The 22,675-nt window shown below is 38.2% G+C and overlaps 1 protein-coding gene across 5 annotated transcripts in view; it reads right to left on the minus strand.

Annotated features, from left to right (window-relative positions):
- Positions 1 to 22,675, minus strand: part of KCNQ1 (potassium voltage-gated channel subfamily Q member 1) — a 343,661-nt gene that overhangs the window by 99,904 nt on the left and 221,082 nt on the right. For 4 of the 5 annotated variants that reach the window (XM_082761238.1, XM_082761237.1, XM_082761236.1 and 1 more), the window contains 4 exons: positions 13,420 to 13,495; positions 5,391 to 5,485; positions 4,705 to 4,751; positions 3,798 to 3,859 (listed from right to left, as the gene is read on the minus strand). In XM_082761238.1, the coding sequence (XP_082617364.1) occupies positions 3,798 to 3,859; positions 4,705 to 4,751; positions 5,391 to 5,485; positions 13,420 to 13,495 (280 nt within the window). Of the gene's footprint in view, positions 1 to 3,797; positions 3,860 to 4,704; positions 4,752 to 5,390; positions 5,486 to 13,419; positions 13,496 to 22,675 lie in introns of those variants that run through there. The other variant, XR_014317582.1, reaches the window with a different exon arrangement.

Consider the following 22,675-nt stretch of genomic DNA (forward strand, 5'->3'; position numbering starts at 1 on the left):
CCTGGATCAAGCTCCTGGGCACACCCTATATTAAACCACTGGCATGCAGTGGTCTCTGCATGTGGATTAACAGTGGCGTGCACACACAGCTGTGCATATCTGGAAAACTGTTTTTGATTTTGACTTTGGTAGCAAGCCAACAGTGGCCAGGTTTCTTGAGGGTCGGTTGAACAGCCATTTACAGATGTTTCAGGATAAAAAGAGAGAAGGCTGGTCACCGCAAATAAATTGATTTGTTGCTCTAATCCTGCTCAGCTACATTCTCTGAGGGACCAGATCAGCACTACATGCACGAACTTGGACAACTGCTACTTAGTGGGGTTTATGAGGCCAGTCTGGGCGCTGCACTAAGGCGGATGCATACCTTCTGGACCACAGCTGGCTGCTGCCCAGACAGATCAGGGCATGGGCACAACCACTGCCTGCAACTGCCTGTGCTCAGCCATGGCAATATACCTTTAAAGAAAATAGCACTTGGCCTTCTTGGCTTTTTAAGCAACAGAGAACGGCAGTGAAATCTAAATATGCTGTGGTTACATACTGGATTGTGATTTTTCTCATTGAGTCGTATCAGGTTGTGCAGTCTCCAGTTACATATACAAAAACACCTTTGCAGCTGCTTGCCAAAATAAGAAAGTTCTACAGGAAGGAATCTGCAGGAAGGTTCCTGCCACCTGGATTCATCCCCCTGGCATTTACATATTAGGAAACAATCTTTAATTGTATTACAAGACCAGTGTTTTACTCAGCGCACAGGATCACAAGATCAATAGAGCCTACATACTGGTATATTAACAGGTTTTCTCATTTTCCCCAAAGATTTTAAAAGTATTACTAGCGATACAGCTTCATGTTAAAAAAAAAAAAAAAAAAAAAAAAAAAAAGGATATGGAAGTGGTTTTCTGCTAAAGCCCCCTTCCCCCCTCAAATAAACACATTTCTAGACTTAAAAGAAGGCAAAACTTTTTTTTTTTCTCCCCTGATTTCAATACATGGAAGTTCAGATTTGTGCCATAAAGCATCATAATTCCTGTCAATAACTTGTGTTTGAACATTTTATTTTAAAAACTTCCTTTTCAAGTGTTGTCTCCTGTGTACTGCCAGCCATACATATGCCTTGAGAGCGTGTTTGCTTGTCTCACTACGACATGTAGAAAAGCTTTCAAAGAGTGACAGGATGTCCCAGCCATGATTAGATATTCCTGAAGACAGAATTAACTTTATTTGTAGAAACTTCTCAACTCAAAATCCACCTCCACAAAAGCCTACAGGAATGGACCTAAAATGAAACTGGATTCTGCCTCCGTGATGTGCTTGTAACAGATCCTGGGCCTGGGAGATGCCCATCAACAGAAGCACCCAAAAGTTTCAGAAACTTGCCTTTTCTTTGATTTTCTGATGATGCAAAGGATTTCAAGGCTAAACAGCACAACATCACGTGGAAGCTTTCTGGCACAAACTTGTTGTGTTTGCGCACGGCAATTGGAAATTGCTCATATGCAACCTTGTATGAGGCTCAGAGGAAGAGGGAGCCCTGGAGGTTTAGGCTGCTCCCAGTGGCACTTGGAGAGCTGTCCGTGAGTGATGAACCACTCTGAGATGCAGAAAGGTGTAATACAGACTTCCTAACATCTTTTTTTTTTTTTTTCCAGCCCTCTGCTGCAGCAAGTGTACTAATAATCACAGATGAAAATCTATTAGAAGAACTCAACTTATTCCTGTGGGATATCATGTACCACATAATTTCCTCCTTGCTGCAGGAGGAGCATCTAAATAATTTCAGAAGGCTACAGCTCATTTTAAAATGTTTGAAAGGATATTTTTCAAACATACAAAGGTCGTTAGAAGCTGCACAGTAGCCTGCACTGTTGATAATCTGTTCTTCAGATGTCCAAGATTCAAAACTATTTCAAAAACTAAATAGGACGCAGCTAAGTGTTTAAAATAGAGTCACCTTAAAAACCAGCTGATATACATACCCTTTACTCACTCGCACTTGCGCTCAGCAAGGGAAGGATTTAATTGTGTGTTGAAATCATCGCATGTACTGTGTACTTTACAGAAAAGAGAAAGGCAGCTTTGAAGATCAAGAATACCAAAAAACTAGCTTTGGCCACCATCTGCAGCTGCAGTAAAAAGGTGATTTCACCAGTTCCAGTGTGCTGTCATGTACACCGTTGTTTGCGTAGTCCAACTGAAATTCTCTATTTTTAGCCTTTCAGCTACTTTCAGATAAAATTCCTGCAGATAGGACTAGCTGTATAGGTCAGATAACATACAACTCTGAAACCACAGATGACCTCATGCAACTACAAAGAAAGAAGGGTCTGTTACTTAAAACAAGGCTAAAATTTAACCCAGCTATACTAAAATTAAACAGGGAGTGTTTTACAGTCCCATTACAAGACATAAAACAACAGTCACCATAAATTCACAGCGTACTTACTTGTAAGGATGTAAAAAGAGTAATTAATAACCCCCGAGTAGATTATCTCTGAGCCAGCACAACACCAAAACTTTCTCACGCTCACTGAAGATTTTACAAACAGCACTGAGAATCTATTTTAGCTGTCATCTGAGAATTGTTTGCCCAAACTGAAAAGTCATTGTTCCTTGTCACTATTCGCAAGACATTTTGTCATGTTCCACACTTCTAGTTGACATTAAGGAGATAAAATAAATAAATGTAATCCAAACTTGGTGGAGAAAGCTTCCATTTGTAAGAACACTTACCGGACATAGATCCGAGCAAGCACTGCGCAGTGATTCATCTTTGTGCAAAATGCAGTACGCTCTCCTGTTTTCTACTTCACTCCTCCTGTATGTCACCCTGTATACCAAATGGCACCTGTTCCCCTTAAAATGCCATTTATTTACGATAGATAGTACAGTTCTGAGTAACATCATTCAAGTTTATCCTATGCATTTAAGGAGAAATGCATATGGAATGGACACATCACAAGTCATTCAGTACAGATTAGGGTGTTCAGTTTGCATCTGTTGGCAAATCTTTCTCATAACTCTTTTGGTTTGCAGAATATTTGCTGGATGTTTCTTCAGAACAAATTCTTAATGAAGTTATCACACAGTGCAAGTTGTGGAAGAAAGCTGTTTTCCTCAAGATACTTAAAAATATTTCCACTTTCCTTTACACCAACATGGACAAACTTTTTTTTTTTCTTTTTTATATTCTTAAACAATGACATAGCCTCTACCTGTCATCTTGTCATCTGATTTTTCAAGAACAGCGAACACTGAAATAAGGCATTACAAGGCACTTAACTGTTAATTTGCAATTATAGAACAAGTCTGATTTTTTCAGGCTTCATGTCACTTGAAAGGAGAAACTCCATTTGTCATGGAGAATGAAAACCAGGACAGAACGAGGTTTGCTCTTGTGCTCTCCAAGGAATTGTAGGTGGAGTTATATAAACAACAGAGTCACGATCAAAGGGAAATCTTGGGACTGTAATATACTGAAGTATTAAAGGAACAGAGCCTTTTATCTATTGTGGAGGAAGGAAGTAGAGCATTGAGACATGTGTAACATATACAATTAAAAATCAAAAAAACAAGTAAGTCCCAAGAGACCAAAATCAATTAAAGTATGTTTTTTTTCTTACTCTGTTAAAAGGGCAAGAAAGAACCAAAAATGCAATCCACAACAAAAATTATGTTCCATCACCTCGAAAAGCCAGCCATTCAATTCTATTTTAAGTTGAGTTTTTTCCTGCATCCTATGAAAAAAGCACTGTTCGATCACAGAACACTTTATTCACTGCCAGCCTGAGGCCTACCTTGTCCTCCACTCTGTTCAGCCTGGCACCAATCGTGTTATTTCCTCGATCTTTGCTTTTTTCTGTTGAACAAGAAACATTTTCAAATTAATAAATGGTGTTATAACAAAATAGCAGTAAGCCACAACAGGGTGTGTATAACTAGCCCACCAATGCAGTGTAACTGAATACCTTTGCCAGGCTGGAAGCTTATTTCTTAAAGGCAGAGGTTTTTTAATTATTATTATTTTTATTTTTTATAGCACTAGCCCAAGCCGTGGGTTTTAATAACCCTTAAGTTCTTAAGTTAAAGGCAGGCACTTTCAACCTTTGTTTTATGCTTTAACACAGGAAAACAAAACTGTTCCCAATTTACTTCATATTTTAATTGCTTTTAGAAACAATTTGACACTACGCAAAAAAAAAAATAAAATAAATCTATGGCTTGCTTCAAAATGCACTTGGATAATGTTTTATCTATTTTTCCTTTCTATATACTGTAGAGAAACGTAGGTTTGAAAATGACATTAATACAGTTTTGATTACCCAGACTTGTCACCAGACAAAATCAGTACCTGGCATTCTTTTTCTGTTCTCTTTTCAAAAATATCAAAGCTTTGTGTAAATGTTACTAATTTCACAAGAGCTCTATAACACACCATTTTACTGAAAATAGAGTGAGTCTCAGACAGATTAGTTAACATTTTGAAAACTCCAGTGATAGTTGCTTTAAATATTTAAATCAGAACAGCCCTATTTAAAAGTATTGATAACTAAACATTATTGTATATTTATGCCTAAACTTCAGATGACATCGGGTTGGATCTTTTTGAAATTTTTGCAACAAAATCAAAAATATTTTTACAAGTGTTTTCCACAAATTCCTCATCAGATTAACTGTAGACACCTCTCCTTCATAGTAACTTACCTGAGACGGAGATAAAAAGAGATGGCTTTCCTATGGATTGGTCCAACCTTTAAACAAAAAAAGAATCATTTTTAGTTTTTATCATCCTGAAGTGGCATCTTCACCTTTTCTAGCTGGAATGGAGAGACCTCCTCACAAAGAAGCAGCACGAAGGTAAAAAAAAAAAAAAAAAAAAAAGTTGTGGTTTGTACTGTAATTGAAGCAGTTACTTTGGACTAAGAATAGTTTGAAATTAAAAAACGACAACAAAAAATAATTAAACTTAGATTGGCATTCAGCTTTTTAACCACTGTGAAGTTTTATAGTGTCCACTGTTTTTCCACATGAACTGCATCATTGTTTCCACTTTTCTTTGGTCTACTATAGCTTACTTACAGCATCCATCTGTTGTCTCTTTGTTTACTCTTAAGTAAACAAACGTGCTATGAGAGCAGGTGATGGTATTTCACTCTGTACGTACACAGCCCATAACATTAAGGGATTATGGCCTACTGTCAGAGCAAACTGGGACTGAGGCAATACATGCAAGTATAATGCAAATAGTAAGTCACAAACATCAGATTTTTAAGCAATCTGCCTTTTCCTTCATCTGTAAAAACAGAATGTTACTTGAAGGCCATTTTTGTATTCTGTACACTTGCACAGCCATGCCAATACAGCACTTATAACCCTGTCAGTTGTCATACCTCCTCTGTAACTCCTTGATTCGCACCATCAGGTTCAGATGACCCTGGGAATACTGCTCAATAACATCTCGGACATCATAGGGCTTTCTAGCTTGCTGTAAAATAAAAATCAGAAATATGCCAGTAAGCCACAAGGATATACAAATGATCCCTGTTAGTGTACATTTTTTTCAAAAGCAAACAAAAAAAATCCTTAAAACCCATTTAATGCTGTATAAATTTTGAGATAGTTTGATTGTTGCCATGATCATATATTTATCATTGAATAATTATGACAGTTCCAAATTCATCTGCATTATTGTTACTGAAGATCTACATGCCTTTAAAGAGACCATCTACTGAACTTGAGACCAAAAAAAGGATCTCTGGTGCCTTGCTCAGAACTTTGTGGTCACCTTAGTGTTTTCTGGAAATAAGTTTCAAACTCTTCAACCACTGGCCAGTAAAGCACTTTTTTTTTTTTCAAATGCAAACCTTTATTCTCAGCCTAAGCTCTCAGTTCAGCTTATATCACTGGAACTTTAAACCAGACTCCTGGATGAAGGTAAAATGCTGATTTCCTTTTACAGAAAGCCTGGCTCAGCTTTGAAGTCCAGCGGGAAAATATTGGTGCAAGGAATGACCAGGGAGAAAGCCCTGCATCTGAAATTTGTGTTCCATACATGGGAAAATCATAATCTGACCTACTAGCAATAAAAACACTTTTGTATAGTATTAAAAACAAAGACCATATTTTTTTCCAAGAAATACTGACACTAACTGGAAAGCTACTGAATGAAACGGTCAAAATGTATTAAATTACAAATGTATTAATCCTACATCTAGAAACTGGAATCCAATCAGTACCAGAACTATGTGTGAGAAGAATCAATGATGCTCTAAATCAACAGAGAAAAGGAGAGAAGGGAAGAGAAGAGTAGAGTGTAAATGTCACAGGTTAGACTGAATGGTAGCACCTGAAATTATAGAATTATAGAATTTCAGGTTTTCAGATGGAAGGGACCTATACCATGTCCAACTGCCTGACCATGCAGTGCTAACCAAAAGTTAAAGCATTTTATTGAGGGTGTTGTCCAAATGCCTCTTGAACACTGACAGGCATGGAGCACCAACCAGCTCTGCAGGAAGCCTACTTCAGTGTTTGACCACCCTCACAGTAAAGAATAATATTCAGTCCAAACCTCCCCTGGTGCAGCTTTGTGCCATTTCCATGTACTCTGTCAGTGGTGACCAGGGAGAAGATACCAGCACCTCCCTCTCCACTTCCCCCCCTCAGGAAGTTATAGAGGGCCCTGAAATCAGATAGACCTCAGCCTTCTGGTTGTGCCATTGTTGGCACCCACTTGAAAGATCAGGAGTGAGTAATAATCTGAAGGCTGTGGGTAATAATCCAAAGGCTGCACTAAGCTCCTAAATTTACTGGTGACATCTCTGATCTTAGCACCAGGGAGGCAGCAAACTCCTCTGTAAAGAGAGTCTGGTCTGCAGGTGGAAGCCTCTATTTCCTTCAGGTGGGAGTCACCTACAGCTACAACTGCTGCTTCTTCACAGTGCTGGTTTTGATGCTGCACTTGCTGTGAGGATTTAGTTGATCTGACGTTGGTAGAGAACTTGTTCTGTTACCTATTCCACCATCTTCCCACATCCCTCATACCTAGAGCCACATACCTATTCTGTGATGGAAGCTGAGTGGGCAGACCGGGGCTCCTCTCACAGCTCTGTGCAGCAACACGGTTCCACAACTTGCTGTCTCTTAATTTGCTGCCCTCATCCTGATGCAAATCAGTTACCAGACCTGCCTTATTAGTGGCCATGCTAGGTCTGCATGTGCGTATCGGGGGGGCAGAGCACAGCTCTGTTGATCTATCACCTTCTCAGACGCTTCTCAGTCTCCTCACCTCATCCTGAAGCTTGGCCATCAGGCAGAGCAGCTCATTTACTGTGGCACAACTCTCACAGCTGTTCTTGCTCTCATCCTACACCTCAGAGACTAGCCCTAGGCCCACCCCACAGTCTCAAGGTCCCTCAGGGCTGCCGGAGGAACAGAAGCAGAGGCCATGACTTTCTGGCTGGCGACCGCCATGTTTGTGCCTCCTCACCACCACACGCCTGACAGAATATCATTCAACACTTTGCAGCTGCTTGAGGAGGCTGTGAGTAGAGCAGACCACAGGCACACAGGGCACACAGCCTGAGGGTGTTGGGGTGCAGAAGCCCCTCAGGCACCGCTGGGACCCCCAAGCCTCGCGTTCCCCTCAGCCACGCCACCGCCGCGCCTCCTGAAGGTTTCCCGCCTTTCCAACTGCCGCGCTCAGCCGGCACCTCACAGCTCCCTTCCCACCCTGGCATGGAAGGAAGCTTCCTCCTAAAGATCCTACTCAAAGCTGCCACACGGCACAACAAAGTAACAATAACTGATACTTCTGACTCATTCACTGTGCTGTCCATACATGTAGAAAGTTTTCAAGGTTTGGTAAAAACTGATGAATTTACCACCTTCAACATTATCTCGATCAGCTGAAGAAGTCATCCAAAAGCATGACTGAGAACATCACTGCAGTCTTCAGTTAAATGCAGGAAAAATTCCTATAATATAAATGCATTACAGTACACTCCCACCTCTTAAAAAAAAAATGGTTGGCTTTTCTTTTTCTTTCCTTTTATTTTTTTATTTTTTTATTTTTTTTGAGGGGATGATTTCCAATTTATCAGGTAATTTAATATCTCTGCTCTATCATACTTCCTTGCTGTTCGGTAAATGAAATATTGGATAAGGATCAGATAGACTGGAAGTGGCAGTTAAGCTATCTTACAATTAAATTACTTTGGTATCTGTTATCTCCTAATATTGCCTTAAGCTGCTTCAGAATCTGTGGATCTTCTGAAAATCAGTGTTCTGCATCAAAATAATAGTTTTTGTTAGTCTCCTGTCATTTTTTTGCTCTTATTCCACCTGCTATTACAAAACTAGAGTTCAACACTTCATCTTTAAAACTCTCTCTCCATGTATTTACTTTTTCAGTAAAATATCACTTCATTAAGCAAATTACATTTCAGTCTGCCAGATTCCTAGAAGCCAACTGCAAACCTTGGGTGCCTGTGAGATACTCTGTGATGGCAGTCTAGGCATGAACGAGAATTGCTTCCATTTTACCACAGAGCAGACAGAGGAACTCCTGGGAAACCCAAGTGCTTACACACACCTCAGTCATAGCTGACACCCCCAGAGAAAGAAGCCTGACTCAATGATGGCATAAGCTCTACGTCTTGTCCGTGGACTAGTACAGTATGGTGGTATTTAAATTAAAAAAAAAAAAAAAAAAAAAAAAAAAAGTCTTGGATTATTTTTGTGCAGTACATCACCACAAGGCTAGTCTGTAAGATCAGCTTGAAAACTGCAGGTTCAGAAAAGCAGTTTAGTAGAAAAGAAGTATGCAGACCTCATTCTGTCTTCCCTGCACACTGCAGCAGGAGTCTGATAGTAAAACACTACGTAGGTTACTGTCTGTTTTCCATTTACCAGGCTGCTTCTTTCTCTTTAAAACAAAAACTGAAAACCTGGAGTAAACAGAATTTATGAATGAAGTTGAATTTCCTAGTCCAATAGCGTATTTAATAGTCAGTACTGATTATTCTGTAATTATGTGGTAGTGAAAGCTTGTCTTTCAAGAGAAAATGCTGCTGATGTTGACAACAGTTAGTTTTGTAAGTGGAAAACAAAATTGCAGTAGGTAATGGATGAGTGTTGAAGAAAACTGTAGAAGCCAGCCCCACAGCTTTTCTCATCTTCTCCACTTTCTTCTCTCTGTTAATTAACCAATACTCATGACAAAAATCTTCCCACATGAAACAGACTTTCCCCTGTCATATATGAAAGTATGCAAGTCAAAAAAGCCAAATCCAAATATGAAATGTGCACAAATACATACTGCTGTTCCCTTGTGGCTGCACTGAGAGAGAACTTTCCCAAAAGGCAGACCAGGGAAAGGGGAATCCCTGCAATGGGAATTACTGGTAAATGTAACCGAGTAACAGTCAAATAAACTGGGTCTGGGATCCTTTGAAGAAAGGACACTTTGAACTACATTGTTTGCTACAGCCCAGTATGGAGATTAGAAAAGATTACACACACAATTCATGATTCATACCATGACAAACGAATTACATAAGGTGATGAATTATAAGAGCATAAATGAAAGATTTTCCAGTGAAATCATAACAAACAAGGCAACAGTTACTCATGTCATCAGTGGAACTCCAAACTGTATTTTTAGTTTATGCTATGTATAGAATATTTGCCATAGTGAAGAGCACAACACAAATCAAAAACATATTTTGAAAAGGAACTGGAAAGAAAAAATGTTTAAAGATGACAATGGGAAATCAGATCAAATTCCTGGTCTCTGGGTATATGGTGGACAACACAATTGTATCCATGTGCGTAAGTCATAAAACATTTAGAAGGTTTCCTAATTGGAAGGCAAATGTTACTTACCCATGAATTCACCTAATGGAAATAACTAACCATGGTGAATTGCTTTTTGAAATTCAGTTATAAGGTTAGACTGTGATGAAGATATCTGATTTATACTTAATATGTGAAATTCACTTTTGTGTATGAAGAGTGAACAAAGCCTAGAAAACCATTAATTTCTAAGTACTCTTTTCCCTATGAACTACAGAATCCTTCCTTAATAGTAAAGCATTCAGCTTTGCTGACACACAGGACTCGTGTTGATTACTAGTAGATCTTTCCTACACAATTTGAACCAGTCCTACAGACCTTGCAAGTGTTATAGCCCCTTTACAAGAGCATAAACACATCCATAAAAAAGGTATTAATTGTTTATAATGTTATGCTGGGTTCTTACAAGGACATCATATGGACTGTACTCAGACCTGGTTGTTAAAACACAGTATAAATCTGTCCCCTTCTTTTAAAGAGGAAATGATGTGCATGTTTGATGCTTCACACAGTAATACTTCTCATGTCCTTTGAAATTTCTTTGTTTAGTTTCTATTTCTTTCTTTATTTGTGTTTTGTTGTTGTTGCTTTTGTTTTTGTTATTTTTTTTTTCAAACGGGAAGTCTCTTTTCTAATTGACATTTGTCCTTGTGGTGCCATCACCACTTGTTATTGATTGAAGTCTTCGAAAAAAAAAGTATCTATACAAAATTAGACATACAGGTGTATCCTGCAAACAGCTGGTATAGTTTAAGAACCATGCTGGGTTCATGCTGAGACCTATTTTGCAAAATTTTCCTCTTCCTCCCTTTCTTCCTATGGTTTCCCTGCCAAAAGCTTTGGAGGCACGTCTAAAAAATTCTGCTTTTAAGTGCCAATCTTGCAATTACTTCTTCCAGCTCATTTTTAACATGAATAGTCCAATGGACTTCAGCTGAAATTGTTTCTTTTTTAACAGGTAAAGGAAAAATCTGAATTTTCTGTTAGGAAGCTACTTTTCACATAAACACAATGTTTAAAAGACGAGTATCTACCAGAAAACAGCTGCTATGTAGACATCTGAAAGATTAAGTTTTTAGAATGCATATTCTTCTTTACCTTAGTTTCAGGTATTGTGTTGGACTGGTTAGTACAAACTATATAGTCATTACTTGGCATGTGTTTAAACATTTTAATTTCTTATGGTTATTTTATGTGCATACAATAGAACAAAGCAGATTTACAACATACATTTGAGGAAAGAATAATGACAGTGGTTATCTCCTAATTACGGGAAAGATTTCCAAAAGCACCTTGTGGCTAGAATTTCAAGGTGACTTTGTGCATTAGGTTACTTAGATGCTTTTGAAAACTGTACTTTTGGTGCTCTCAGAGTTTTTAAACTCGGTCATAACCTTGTATTCAGAAATTATGGAGAAGTATCAGATATCTCCGTACTGGAAGACTCTGCTTCCGACAGATACAGCAGTGTATCACTTGAATGCAGTAGTGACTTAAGATATTTCACTTTAGCTTAACTTAGATTTTTAGCTACTTACTAACAGCTCATATTAATAGCTCAGGAAGCATAAACACTACTAAAGAAGGATAAGAGACAGCCCTTGTTAAGGGTTTTTGTAGATGGCCAGGAAGAGGTCTTTTGCAGGTGAGAAAGTGAGAGCGCAACTGAGAAGCCAGCTTAGCAAATGGGACACCGAGTACAAACAAGTTTCAAGCAAGAACTGAATAGTGCCATTCTATTCAGTCAAATGCTTTTTCAGCTTCTATCAAGTCATCTGCCGCAGGGGAGTTTCATTTGCTTGCCAGGTGGATAATGTTGCACACAGTGTTCAGGCATTTTCCAAATCTGTTTTTGACAAACACCACTTGGGAGGTAGATCCATGATGTGTAGATTTCTTGTTTCTAAGTAGCTTAGTTAATACCGTGGCAAATATTTTATATTCTGATTTTATGAGAGCAGTGATTCTGTAATTACCACAGACCAAAGGATCACAATCAGATTGCAGAATGAGAATAAATTAAAGTTTAATGCAACTGGCCACATTTGGGCTGTTTTTCACCAAATAGCAACAGCCACATCAGTGGAATGGGCCACATCCCTTTCCAAGTTACAAGTACTGATCATCAGGCATTAAGGAGCTTCTCAACAAAATGACTACAGAAAGTATTTTCAAGTAGTTTGGACATTGTGGCTTTCTTAACTTCAGTCTAAGGAAAATAACAGGTGAAATTTTCTAGCAGAAACTTTCTGAACGTGTTTCCTCCAATAAAATCCCTGTCATAGGAAATTTCAGCCTGAATGGTTGCAGTATTATCCACATTATCCACAACTGAAAGAGATTTGGGAACACATAAGGCAACCTTACCTATAATTTGGCTAATGATTTTTAGGAAAAATAAAAAGATTCACGGAAGAAAATTACTGAAGAATTCACACAGTGGTTCTAAATTTCAGCGATGAAGTCAGAATCTAGGCTTTGAAGTAGCAGTAAGCATTACTATACAGAAACAATGCTGTCTTGGATCATTAATTACCATCAGCTTTTTCCTCCTAAACTTTTTGCCTTTCAAATATTTGAAAGAAATGGGATCTTCCACCACCACATCACAGCCTTTTTTTGGCGTAGATTAAAGATGAGAAAGCTTTTTAGTCTCTTATACACAATAGTGCCAAGGTTATACCTGAAAATGGATGCAGGCAGTTAACCTCCCCCTTTTCTTTGCATTTTCATCTGTGAAGCCTGTTCTCCAGGGATTGTCCCTTATTAATTCATTTTAAGTCAAGTAATATATTTCTTATATACACAGATATATTCACATGGTTTAAATCAAGCTGAAGGCTGTTGACATGTGTGTTTTTGCTGGATTAGTTAAATTGATTTAAAAACCATGTTCTTAGAAAGTTTGCAGTCACAGATTTTTATTCAGACCAGGCAACCAGGTTAATTAGCTACTGTGAACTGCTTACGGTATTGCAATATCCCAGCAAGTGATGCACTGGAAATGTTTGCTGGTAAGGGTGACAGGAGTAAAGAGAACTGACTATCTCACAAACTGTGAAGGAAATCTCCTACCTATGCAGATGGGACAAGTGAAAAGTAAGCAGAAGCCTTCTGATACACTAACAAATTTCCATCCCAGTTTCTTATCAGGACTTCATTGTAATAGAGCAAAGAAACAGAAACAAGGCTGAGGTAGTATTTTAATCTCCAATTCTACTGACTCAGCACGACAGTAACATACGGTTTGGAATTAATGCAGACATATGAGAATGCTTGCACTGCAAGAAAGAGAGATAACAGAGGGTTAGAGGTCAAGTCCATTAGCAGAAAATAACATTTTAATTCAGACCTCGTTTCAGGAGTTTAGCCTATTTCCAGTGTGTCCACAGTTGACTAACCTGCTCCTAAACAACCACCCTATTCAAGGAGGGAGAGAATAGTGGGTGTAGCTCACCATTACTGAAATGAATTGTGTCTGTCTCTTAAAGTTTCTAAAAGAAACAATGAAATAGGAGAATAAAAGGTCTTATTTAGAAAAGCAGCTTTCTCTTCACAACTCACCTGAAACTTTTTCTTTGCCACAAAATACTGCATCCTACGAATCACCTTAATCGCAGCACGGTGATGTTCTCGCAGCCTGTGGGGAAAATGAAGCAGGTGAGTAGGGTGAAGGAGCATCTCTTTCCAAACTGTAAACTAGCAGCCTTCAGAAAGTGCTTCACCAACACGCGGATGTGTAACATTAGTAGTAGCGATTCGTCCCGTGTGTGCAGCACACTACTATTTTGACCTTCCCCACCTCCCAAGAATGTTATAAAAATCCAGGATTTTATCTGCTCTATGCTAGGTTTGCACACATGTCACAGCAAAAACTGGCGTCCACACAACCTCTATGTCAAAGCAAACCTCCACTTGTCTTTCCCAGTTCCCTTTCCACAAAAAAAAAAAAAAAAAGAACAAAAAAGAAAAAAAAGCTGTCAAGTTTCTGCATATTCAGCCATGCAGAGCTTTTACACACACTCTAGAATTACAGCTTTTGTTTCTTTTCTTTTCACTAAGTCTTGTGCAGTATGTCCCTTCACTCAAAGAATTTGGATTTCAAAAACCATTAAAAAATCACTTAGAAGATTTTTGAGTAGACTGCTAAACAATACAAATGATACGGTGGTAGCTGAATGCAACCTCTATATCCACATGCATCCCCAAACTGAATTGGAAGTGTACATAAAGAAATCCACAGTGTCTTAAAACAAATATACCTCCCTTGTCATGCACATGAACTAAAAACAAAATAAAAAAAAAAATAATCCAAAACCAAGAATTTGCTATTCATATAAATTTTCATAATATCTGAGAAAATTATTTTTCATAAAGCGTATGAAAGAAATCTGTTCATTAACAGCAACAGATATTTGTTGTTTTTCATTATTTTTAAAGCTTATTAGAATTACATTTTTTTCTTCTTAACGGTAAAAAAAAAAAACACACCATAAATATATCAAAGCTATGCTGAAGACTTATCCTACTTGCTCACTCTATTACTATTACTATTCTCTGCACATTTAAAGGACAATATTGATAACAATGTGGCAATGTTTTTGTTTCTCAGTGGTGAAGTTCTGGCATTTTATATTTTTTTCTCAAGTAGACTTCCAGTGATGGGTTAGGGGAAGGAACAGACAAAGCAGAGCTGGCCTTAGATATTCCAGGTGTTCTATCATTATAAATTGTTACTAAAAATGCTGATGGTTAGGCATACGAAGAGGTCCCTATGCAGTATTTTCTCCCCAGGTAGAACCTGACCTTGTTCATATTCACTATAGGATGGAAAAATTGTATTTAAGTCATGTACAAGCTTGAGTCTTCAGTATATTACAGCATGCTATTACCCTATCCTCTTTAGTTAAATATAGCCTGGAGCATCAGTGAGTATTCAGGTAGCTCCTCAGGACAAATTTCTCCCAGCAAAGAGAAGTTCTGTGTGTGCCAATCTTGGGTGCCTGTCCTGTGAGCAATACAGCAAGCGGAGCCTTTCTGAAAACTCACTCTTTATGGGAGAGTAGCTTTCTCCAACTACAAAAGCCAAAACAAAAATAAAACAAAACGCTCTGATTTTCTATTTGCAGATACTGTTCTATCAGTTAGATTTTTTTTTTTTTTGCTACAGACATCACTTAAATTTAACAACAACAGAAAAAAAAAACAAAAACAAAAACAAACAAAAACAAAACAAAACAAAAAACTTTCTCCATAAAATAGGATTGCTTTTCAAACTAATGACATGAAGCTTTTCAACACAGGTCCACCAACCATGATATGCCTTCATTTGGAGTAACTGCAGCTCAGTAACTACGCAGCGTTCCCTGAATCTGTGCTTGGGTTTGTATGGGAGGCCCTTCCCTATTAATACCTTACAGAAGGCTCTCACAGGACTCTGTCCAGGTCCTCTCTCATGTACACTTGACTGCAACATCATGCTCACGTTATAAGAATGGAAATTCACTTCTTCTAACTGGGCCAGCTGCCTTCTTGGATCGCCTCCCAGTGAACTGAGTCAGCCCAATCTTAGTTACTGGTGTCGCTATTCCGAGAGCCCCCGCTGCATCACTGCTCACAACAAGGACAACTTCCACAAAACCAGAAGGAAATAAAGCATTTATCTCTTTAAGTTCTTCTTCACAGAGTTAGAGCCAAAAAGATAAATGCTGCTGAATCCGGTGTTAGGTATTAAAGGTATGATAGGGTAACTTTCATGCAGATATACACAGCATAATGCACACAACAACAACTTATGACAAATAGAAATACATTTCAATTGCAGTAAAACTGCTTGTAGTATTTTGTTTTATGCCTCATTTCCTCTGGGGTGTTCTTCACAGTCCATTATTTTTAACTAAAACACTTTTCTTTGGGGCATACGGTCACTAGTAAAGTACACCAAATCCCTCATCTTCTGTCTAGGTGCAGAACCTCATCTGTACGCAAGGCAGTAGGATAATAAAAATGAGGTTCACCATTCAGTGAAATAACAATACTACACCACCAAAATGATTTTCCAATGCAGTAATTTTAAATCAATCATTTTTAAGCGCTAACATGAACTTTGATGCCAGGAGTGGAAGTTAATATTCTCATTTTGTTCCTTTACATTTCCAACTGCAATAGGAAACCTTGCAGTAAGCTTGTTTCTGCTTATGCTGTAAAATCTAATTCTGCCCAACAGGCTGTCTTGCTTCCCTGAGATTAAATGCTTCTGCAATGAGAGAAGGGAATAAAGGATTTAATTAGTAGCCAAGGTTATGATTCACAGTTGTTTGATCTCTTTTGCAAACTGGTAACAAATGCTTTAGTAAATTGAGAGCTTAAACATTAACTGGAGATATTTGTTTGTTCAGCCACTCGTGACATCTCTCAATTCTAGTTACAGAATGACTGTCTGCAATCTGGGGAGACATATAGCGTCGTTATACGCCAAACAGCCACACAATGCTTCGTTATCCTCTGAACGAGATTTTCACGAAGACATTTTATTTTATTTTATTTTATTTTATTTTATTTTATTTTAAAGGAGTGTGGTGGGAAATTACATCATCTGAGAGTGCTTCTACATACAGAAGCAACATACACCCATGGTGCATGATCCTCAAAGAAAGCAGAAGACACCCTTTGGAGAATTATGTCTGTGCAGCCCATGTCTCCCATGGCAGTGCCATTACCTCCTTGTCCATGCTAGAGCTGGGTCACCATGAATCAGGGGACTTTTTCCTTTTCAGACAGGGACTACTGGGATACTTTCGAAAGCTTGCCTATTTCAATTTAGCTGTGGGAGCTAAGCTCTCCTGCAAATGAAATCTCTACCTGCAAGTTCGGTTTTGCCTAACTTTGGTAGAAAGCATGTTTGGTAAGTGCATTAGTAACAGGGCCAGCAGGAAAGGCTTTTGCCTTTTGCTTAATGAAGCTGTTTTCCTGTCAGGAACATTTATCAGGCTTAGACTCTCACCATGCCCATTAATCTCACAATAACCAACATCTGAAGTGACTTGCCAATCACCACTTGAGTGATTCCAACAACCCCAGTGTACTACCTTCAAAAATAAGCTTAAGTAGTTTTTTATGCCTGTAAAATCAACCTAAAAATTACAGCTTCCAATGCTAGACAACCTCTCAGCATGAGCTTTTCCAAAGAAAAATCAGATTAAAAAAAGACTTTCTTTTTTCTAGTAATACTTAGTAGTTTTGTTTCCATGAATTGTGTGTTGGTGAAAGTCAGCCCAAACAGATGAAATATCTTTTTTACTTCGTGGATGTAACCTAGAAAGGCGATGCGAGCACCACACGTTGCATTGTCCCCTGTGCCAGTGTTGGGATCAGTTATAGGAGGGGCAGGAAGAACATTACAGTTCAAACGTTCATTTGGGCTTCAGCCATATGGCCGGAAATATCTACTGTCCTGTCTCGGACCAAGACCAACAGCTCCTCATACAGAATGTACTGCACAGCCACTAACTGCCAGGAGCTTTCACTGGCTACCGATACACTTCTGTCTCAATATAAATAGGACACCAAGATGATCTTGAACACAGCACATACTACACAACGCTTCCAGTGGACTTAAAATCAGACCATTAGGGTCTGAAGCTGCCCGTGAATCAGGAAAATTGTCAGAACCTGTAGGGATTATCTAGAATGATTAAGGAGTATTGATTTGATAACATCAAATCAATAACAGAAAACCATCCTGGTAGGAGTAGGGTCAATAGCTTCATACAAGCTTAAGTTATTCTTATTCTGACACTTAGATATGAGGTTTGCTTTATTTGTACACTGGAAAAATAACCTGTTGCTAATGCAGGCACTCCTTGAAGCAAAACGAATGAGGACAATGAAAATGACCCTGCAGCAAGATGGAATGGGTTGAGTACCCACACTACAAAAGGAAGCCTGACAGAATAACATGACTAGAAATCATTAGTTTTTCTGCCTTCTTTTGTTGTTAGGTTACTTAACCTACCACAAGCCATTTGGAGGAAACCCGATCACTTCATTAGTCCATCAGAAATCTGGACTGGAATTTCACATAATTTGGAAAACAAGCATACTGAAGAACTTAAGGTACTTTTACAGACATTCACATTTGGTTGGAAAGCTATATATTTATAAATGCCCCAAACTTCTATTGTAATAGAGCCATTAGTATTGCAATATTATTTATTTTTCACAGCACAGCCAAAACCTCAGTACCCTCCCAAAGGTATGACTCATTCCACAGTCCTGCATTCACAGACAGCCACAGCAAAGGTCCCAGGCTTTGGCCAGCATCTGTCTGCAGTGCAGGTACATTGCCGTCTCATTCCTGCTAAGGGACCTGCAGGGCTTCCCCAGAAGAATACTTTTGGGACCAAGGCTAAGATTCTAAGAATGCTTTTTTTTTTTTTTTTTTTTTTTTTTTTTTTTTTTTTCCTGCAAACATCAGGAAGTAAACAATTGCATGGTTTGGTTGTTCCACATTTTAAGATAACTAAAAACTTTTGGTTTGTTTGTTTTAATGAAGTTTTGTAAGATTAATCCCTGTTCTAAAATACACAAGTCTTTCAAGTAAAGAACTAGGTAGAAAAAAAAAATCTGCTAATTAGAAATATTTGCTGTCCTTAAAATGCTGCTGAATTTGATATCAAAACCTTAGTATTCTCATTATAAGCGTGTCCCCCTTCTCATCCTAGAAAGGTATTCCATATATTCGTGTAGTGTTAACAGAAATATTAAAGCAACAAGACAGAGGAAAGGTGGTGTTAATTTCCTATTTGTAACACTTGTATTTTGTTCATATGTAGAACATATTATTTTCAGGCCCGTTAACGTCTGGCACAGACGTCCCCACGTAGAAGGACACTGATATTATTGGAGTGAAAAGGTCAACAACGCTCTTCAGAATGAGTTTAACCAGAAGGAAAACTCAGTAGGAGAGAGTCATGGAATTACAATATCTTTTACAAAATACCCTCTTCTCAGTAAACCTAACACTGATTTGAAGTCAAGCTCAGTTTTCAAACATATTTAAATTCTCTGCAGTCTTCTTAAATTTCGGATTTAAGACAGAGCTGAAGTATTAAGAACGAAGACTGCAGTTGATTGGCCTGAAGTTTTTGGCACTAATCATTATTTAGACTTGAACTTTATCTTTAACACATCAGATTCTAATAATATGTTGCGCATGTGAACTGAAATATTTTTTCCATTCAGGCACTGAAAATCTGTCCTTGTAACAAAATCTGGTGGAAGAGATTCAGAGTAACTACATTAAGCCATTTCATTAGTGCATTTAAGTCTAATGAAATCTTTCATCGTTAGTCCTCTAGGGGCTTTTGGTATAGAATTTGCTGTGGCTCAAGGTTATTCTTGTCTTTTCACACATTCGGTCATTCCCTACACATTACACTTGATGGGAACCTCTGTTATTGGACAACATTTTCCATGTGATGAGTTAGGATGGATTAGGTTGCATGGCTGTGTGTCCTGTAATAGGAAGTGCTTGCACACTGTACCCAGAAACAAAATCAGAATCACTGCTTCGTTCAAATAATGTGAGCTACTCAATTTCTTGCTTTTGGTGCTAGGGCTTGGCAACTGCTGCTTACTTCTGATGTACTTTTGCAGCCATCATTATGTGTTTACAAGGGGCTCTCAAAAAATACCCTCCCCCATAAGCAATTCACAAAAATCACCTTAAGGACAAACTAGTAAAAACTGCCCCAAAGTGTCAGAAAAGTACGATGACACTTGAAGAGCAAACCAGTTACAAAAGCAAAGTTTTATTAAATGGGCTGCAGCCAAGCTTAATGTTTATATAAATGCTCCCAGAACATTTTCAAATGTATTAATGTGCTTATTTTCAATGGACAAACATTTTTTTACTAGACTTTGCCCTCTAGTTTTCCCATCTATTTGAGAAAGTAAAATTAGAAATGAGTAACAACACAAATGAAATGAATGCAGCCATCCCCCTAGTGCTCACTCTCCAGGGTTTACACAGGTTTAAATGCAAAAAGGATGCTGAAATAGTAGATATTATATTCAGGAGAAGAAAAAAAAAAAAGGAGAATCACAAATAGCGGGAACAATACATTTTTCAAACTTCTTTGGTCTTACAGGCAAAGGCATTCCAGTAATTACAGGCAAACAAGTTATCTAGTTATGAAAGATCGATGCCTACTTAACTCTTACTCATGTTTGCCAGTTGCTCCTGAACAGATATGACTTCATCTGAGCACTGAATAATTCAAAGTCAGCAGCAAACAACTTCTACAAGGATTTTTGCATTAACAATTTAGAGAGAATAGGCTGTTTGAAGTGGTGAATTTTAAAAATGCGAGCTGCTTTGACTTAACTGCACGTTCACTAATATAACTGCTGTTTCCTACCTAGGGGAATGTGGAGGCAAAGTTCCCATAGGACTCTGAGTGACTGTAAAATCATAAATTGCTCTACAAGAATACTGTGTAAAAGTAATGTCAAATCCACTCCCCTGGTGAACATTTCAAGCAGTAAACATTTTGGTTATTGTTTACTGAATGTGAACATAGCCCCGGGGTAATTAGCTTAAGCTGAATTAACATAACCAAGCTCCTCCCCATACTGTATTCTCCCACTGTATTTGTGGTTGTGTTAGTTTTGTTTTTTGTTTTGTTTTTGTTTATTTTTAACATAAAATATGTAGGTGAAAGGCACATAGGCTGGCTTTAACACAGCACTGTGACTTTTCTACTGCTTTGGGAGGCTAAGAGTAATGGTGGCAGGTGACGAGAGGTCTGCAAGGATGGCTTGGGAGATGGTGCTGGGGAAGCAGAAGATGGGGGTTAATATGGAAAGCAGAGAACCAGCTGAAATGACTTGACTTGACTTGTATAAAGCATTAATGGTAATTTGAGACTCAGAGTGTGTCTGGAAAGTACAGCTAATCAGTCTGGCCCTTTAAACTATGCTCTTATCAAGGCAATCTAAAATGTAGGCCTGAAAAGGGGAAGAAGCTTTGCTTTTCTAACCCAGAATTAACACAGGTTACCACTGCAAGATCAGCAAGAGATGGCACAAAGTGCAGATGGCTTTGGATGCTGTTTTTCTGATAGGGACCATGAGTCTCATCAGGTTAGCTACATAACTTACCTGAAGTACAAACTCTCTAATATTCGTACTGCTGCACAAGGGCTATATTGCTGTTACTCAGGGTGGAACCATTTCACAGCTGAATTTTCAGGAACTGCAAAGCGTTTATATGGTAGTGGAAGACTGGCCATGGGATAAAGAAGATGAGCACATCATTAAATACAAAGTTTCCTAGTATGCTGACCTTCCAGCCCATCCTCAGCTGTTCCTCTGTTCCTTATCCTGACAAACAAAGCAAAAGCTCATTTCCAGCTACAGATAACAATTATGAATAGCTAAACAGCATGGGATTTTGGAGTTCCAGCCTCTACTTTGTTCAACTTCTCTTGGGTGGAATGCTCAAACACACAGTACTTCTATGAGCAAGATAAATAGCTGTAGCTACTAGAATAAAGATGATATCTACATTTTCTGGGCTAATGCTATGCAGGGATGAACATCAGAGAGTTCATTTCTGTTCTGCCAATGATGATAGCTAAGAACATAACCCTTAGTATAAAGGTTTGTGTTCAAACCAGACTAAAGCATGGTATTTCTTGTACATCCTAAACGTCTTAACTATATATTTTCACAATTCTGTTTTTACTTGTTTCTTTTTATACAGGGTATAAAGAGTTGCACAAACGGCATGGAAAAAACAAAGGAAAACAAAATGATTTTTGAAAGGGAGTGAAATACCCCTGTTACAAATGAAAGACAAATATAAAAACGGCCCCCTTTTTCTCAGAATTGGTTATGTTTCCCTAATCTGGTGAATTCCCCATTATCAAATCACAGCGAACCTTCAGTCAGCTCTTCACTCTCTGCATCTTGTTGAGGCAGAACCCAGCTATTTTTACATGTTTTCAAAGCCAAACAATTGAAAGTAACTAGACACAAATGAGATCACAGATAACTAAATAATAATATACGGCATTGTCTTCCAGACACTGTCTGACAAGTTAAACTCTTTTTCCAAAGAAGCTGAAGATAGAAGACAATAGAGCTGTAGTTCACTGCACAACAAAAGACACGAATATTAGTATTTTGCAGCATCTGGTTAAAAGTTTTGTTTTGTTTTGTTTTTCTGAGCTTGTCATTCATGGCTCTGAATTATACAAGGATCCACAGGGCTAAAATCAGCGATACTGGAAAGAAATAACCATACTGCCTATGGTTGGTTGTTTCTCTGTTGTTGGCCTATTAAACTTACAATAACCTTTGGATATTAAACTGGCTTCTGTTACACTACTTCATTATGCTCAACAAGTTGTTAACACTACAAGGTAGCTCTTTGTTGTATTCATCCTAGGGTGCTGCCAGACCACTGCAAACTCAAGTCTGAGACTGGCTTTTCTATTTAGCTTAAATTGCATTGCTCAGAACAAGCAATATGCAAAATTAAAAAAAAAAAAAAAAAAAGACATGCAAAAATGTCTAAGGCAGAAAACAAGTAGCCAAAAAAAAATTAAAAGTATGCTCAGGACTCATTAAGAAGTCTTGCTTATTGATTTCCACTTTACACAAGACTTGAATTTACTAATTTAATACGTGCTGTATCCCCCTTCTTAATTAAGACACATCAGGTAATACTACAATAACATCCTATTTAACCTTTTGTTTTGAGACAAAAGAAATAGGCTTTTATTAGATCAATTACTGATGCAGTTCACTGGCG

The sequence above is a fragment of the Aythya marila genome (genome assembly GCF_965140915.1).
Source record: "Aythya marila genome assembly, chromosome: 5".
NCBI lineage: Eukaryota > Metazoa > Chordata > Aves > Anseriformes > Anatidae > Aythya > Aythya marila.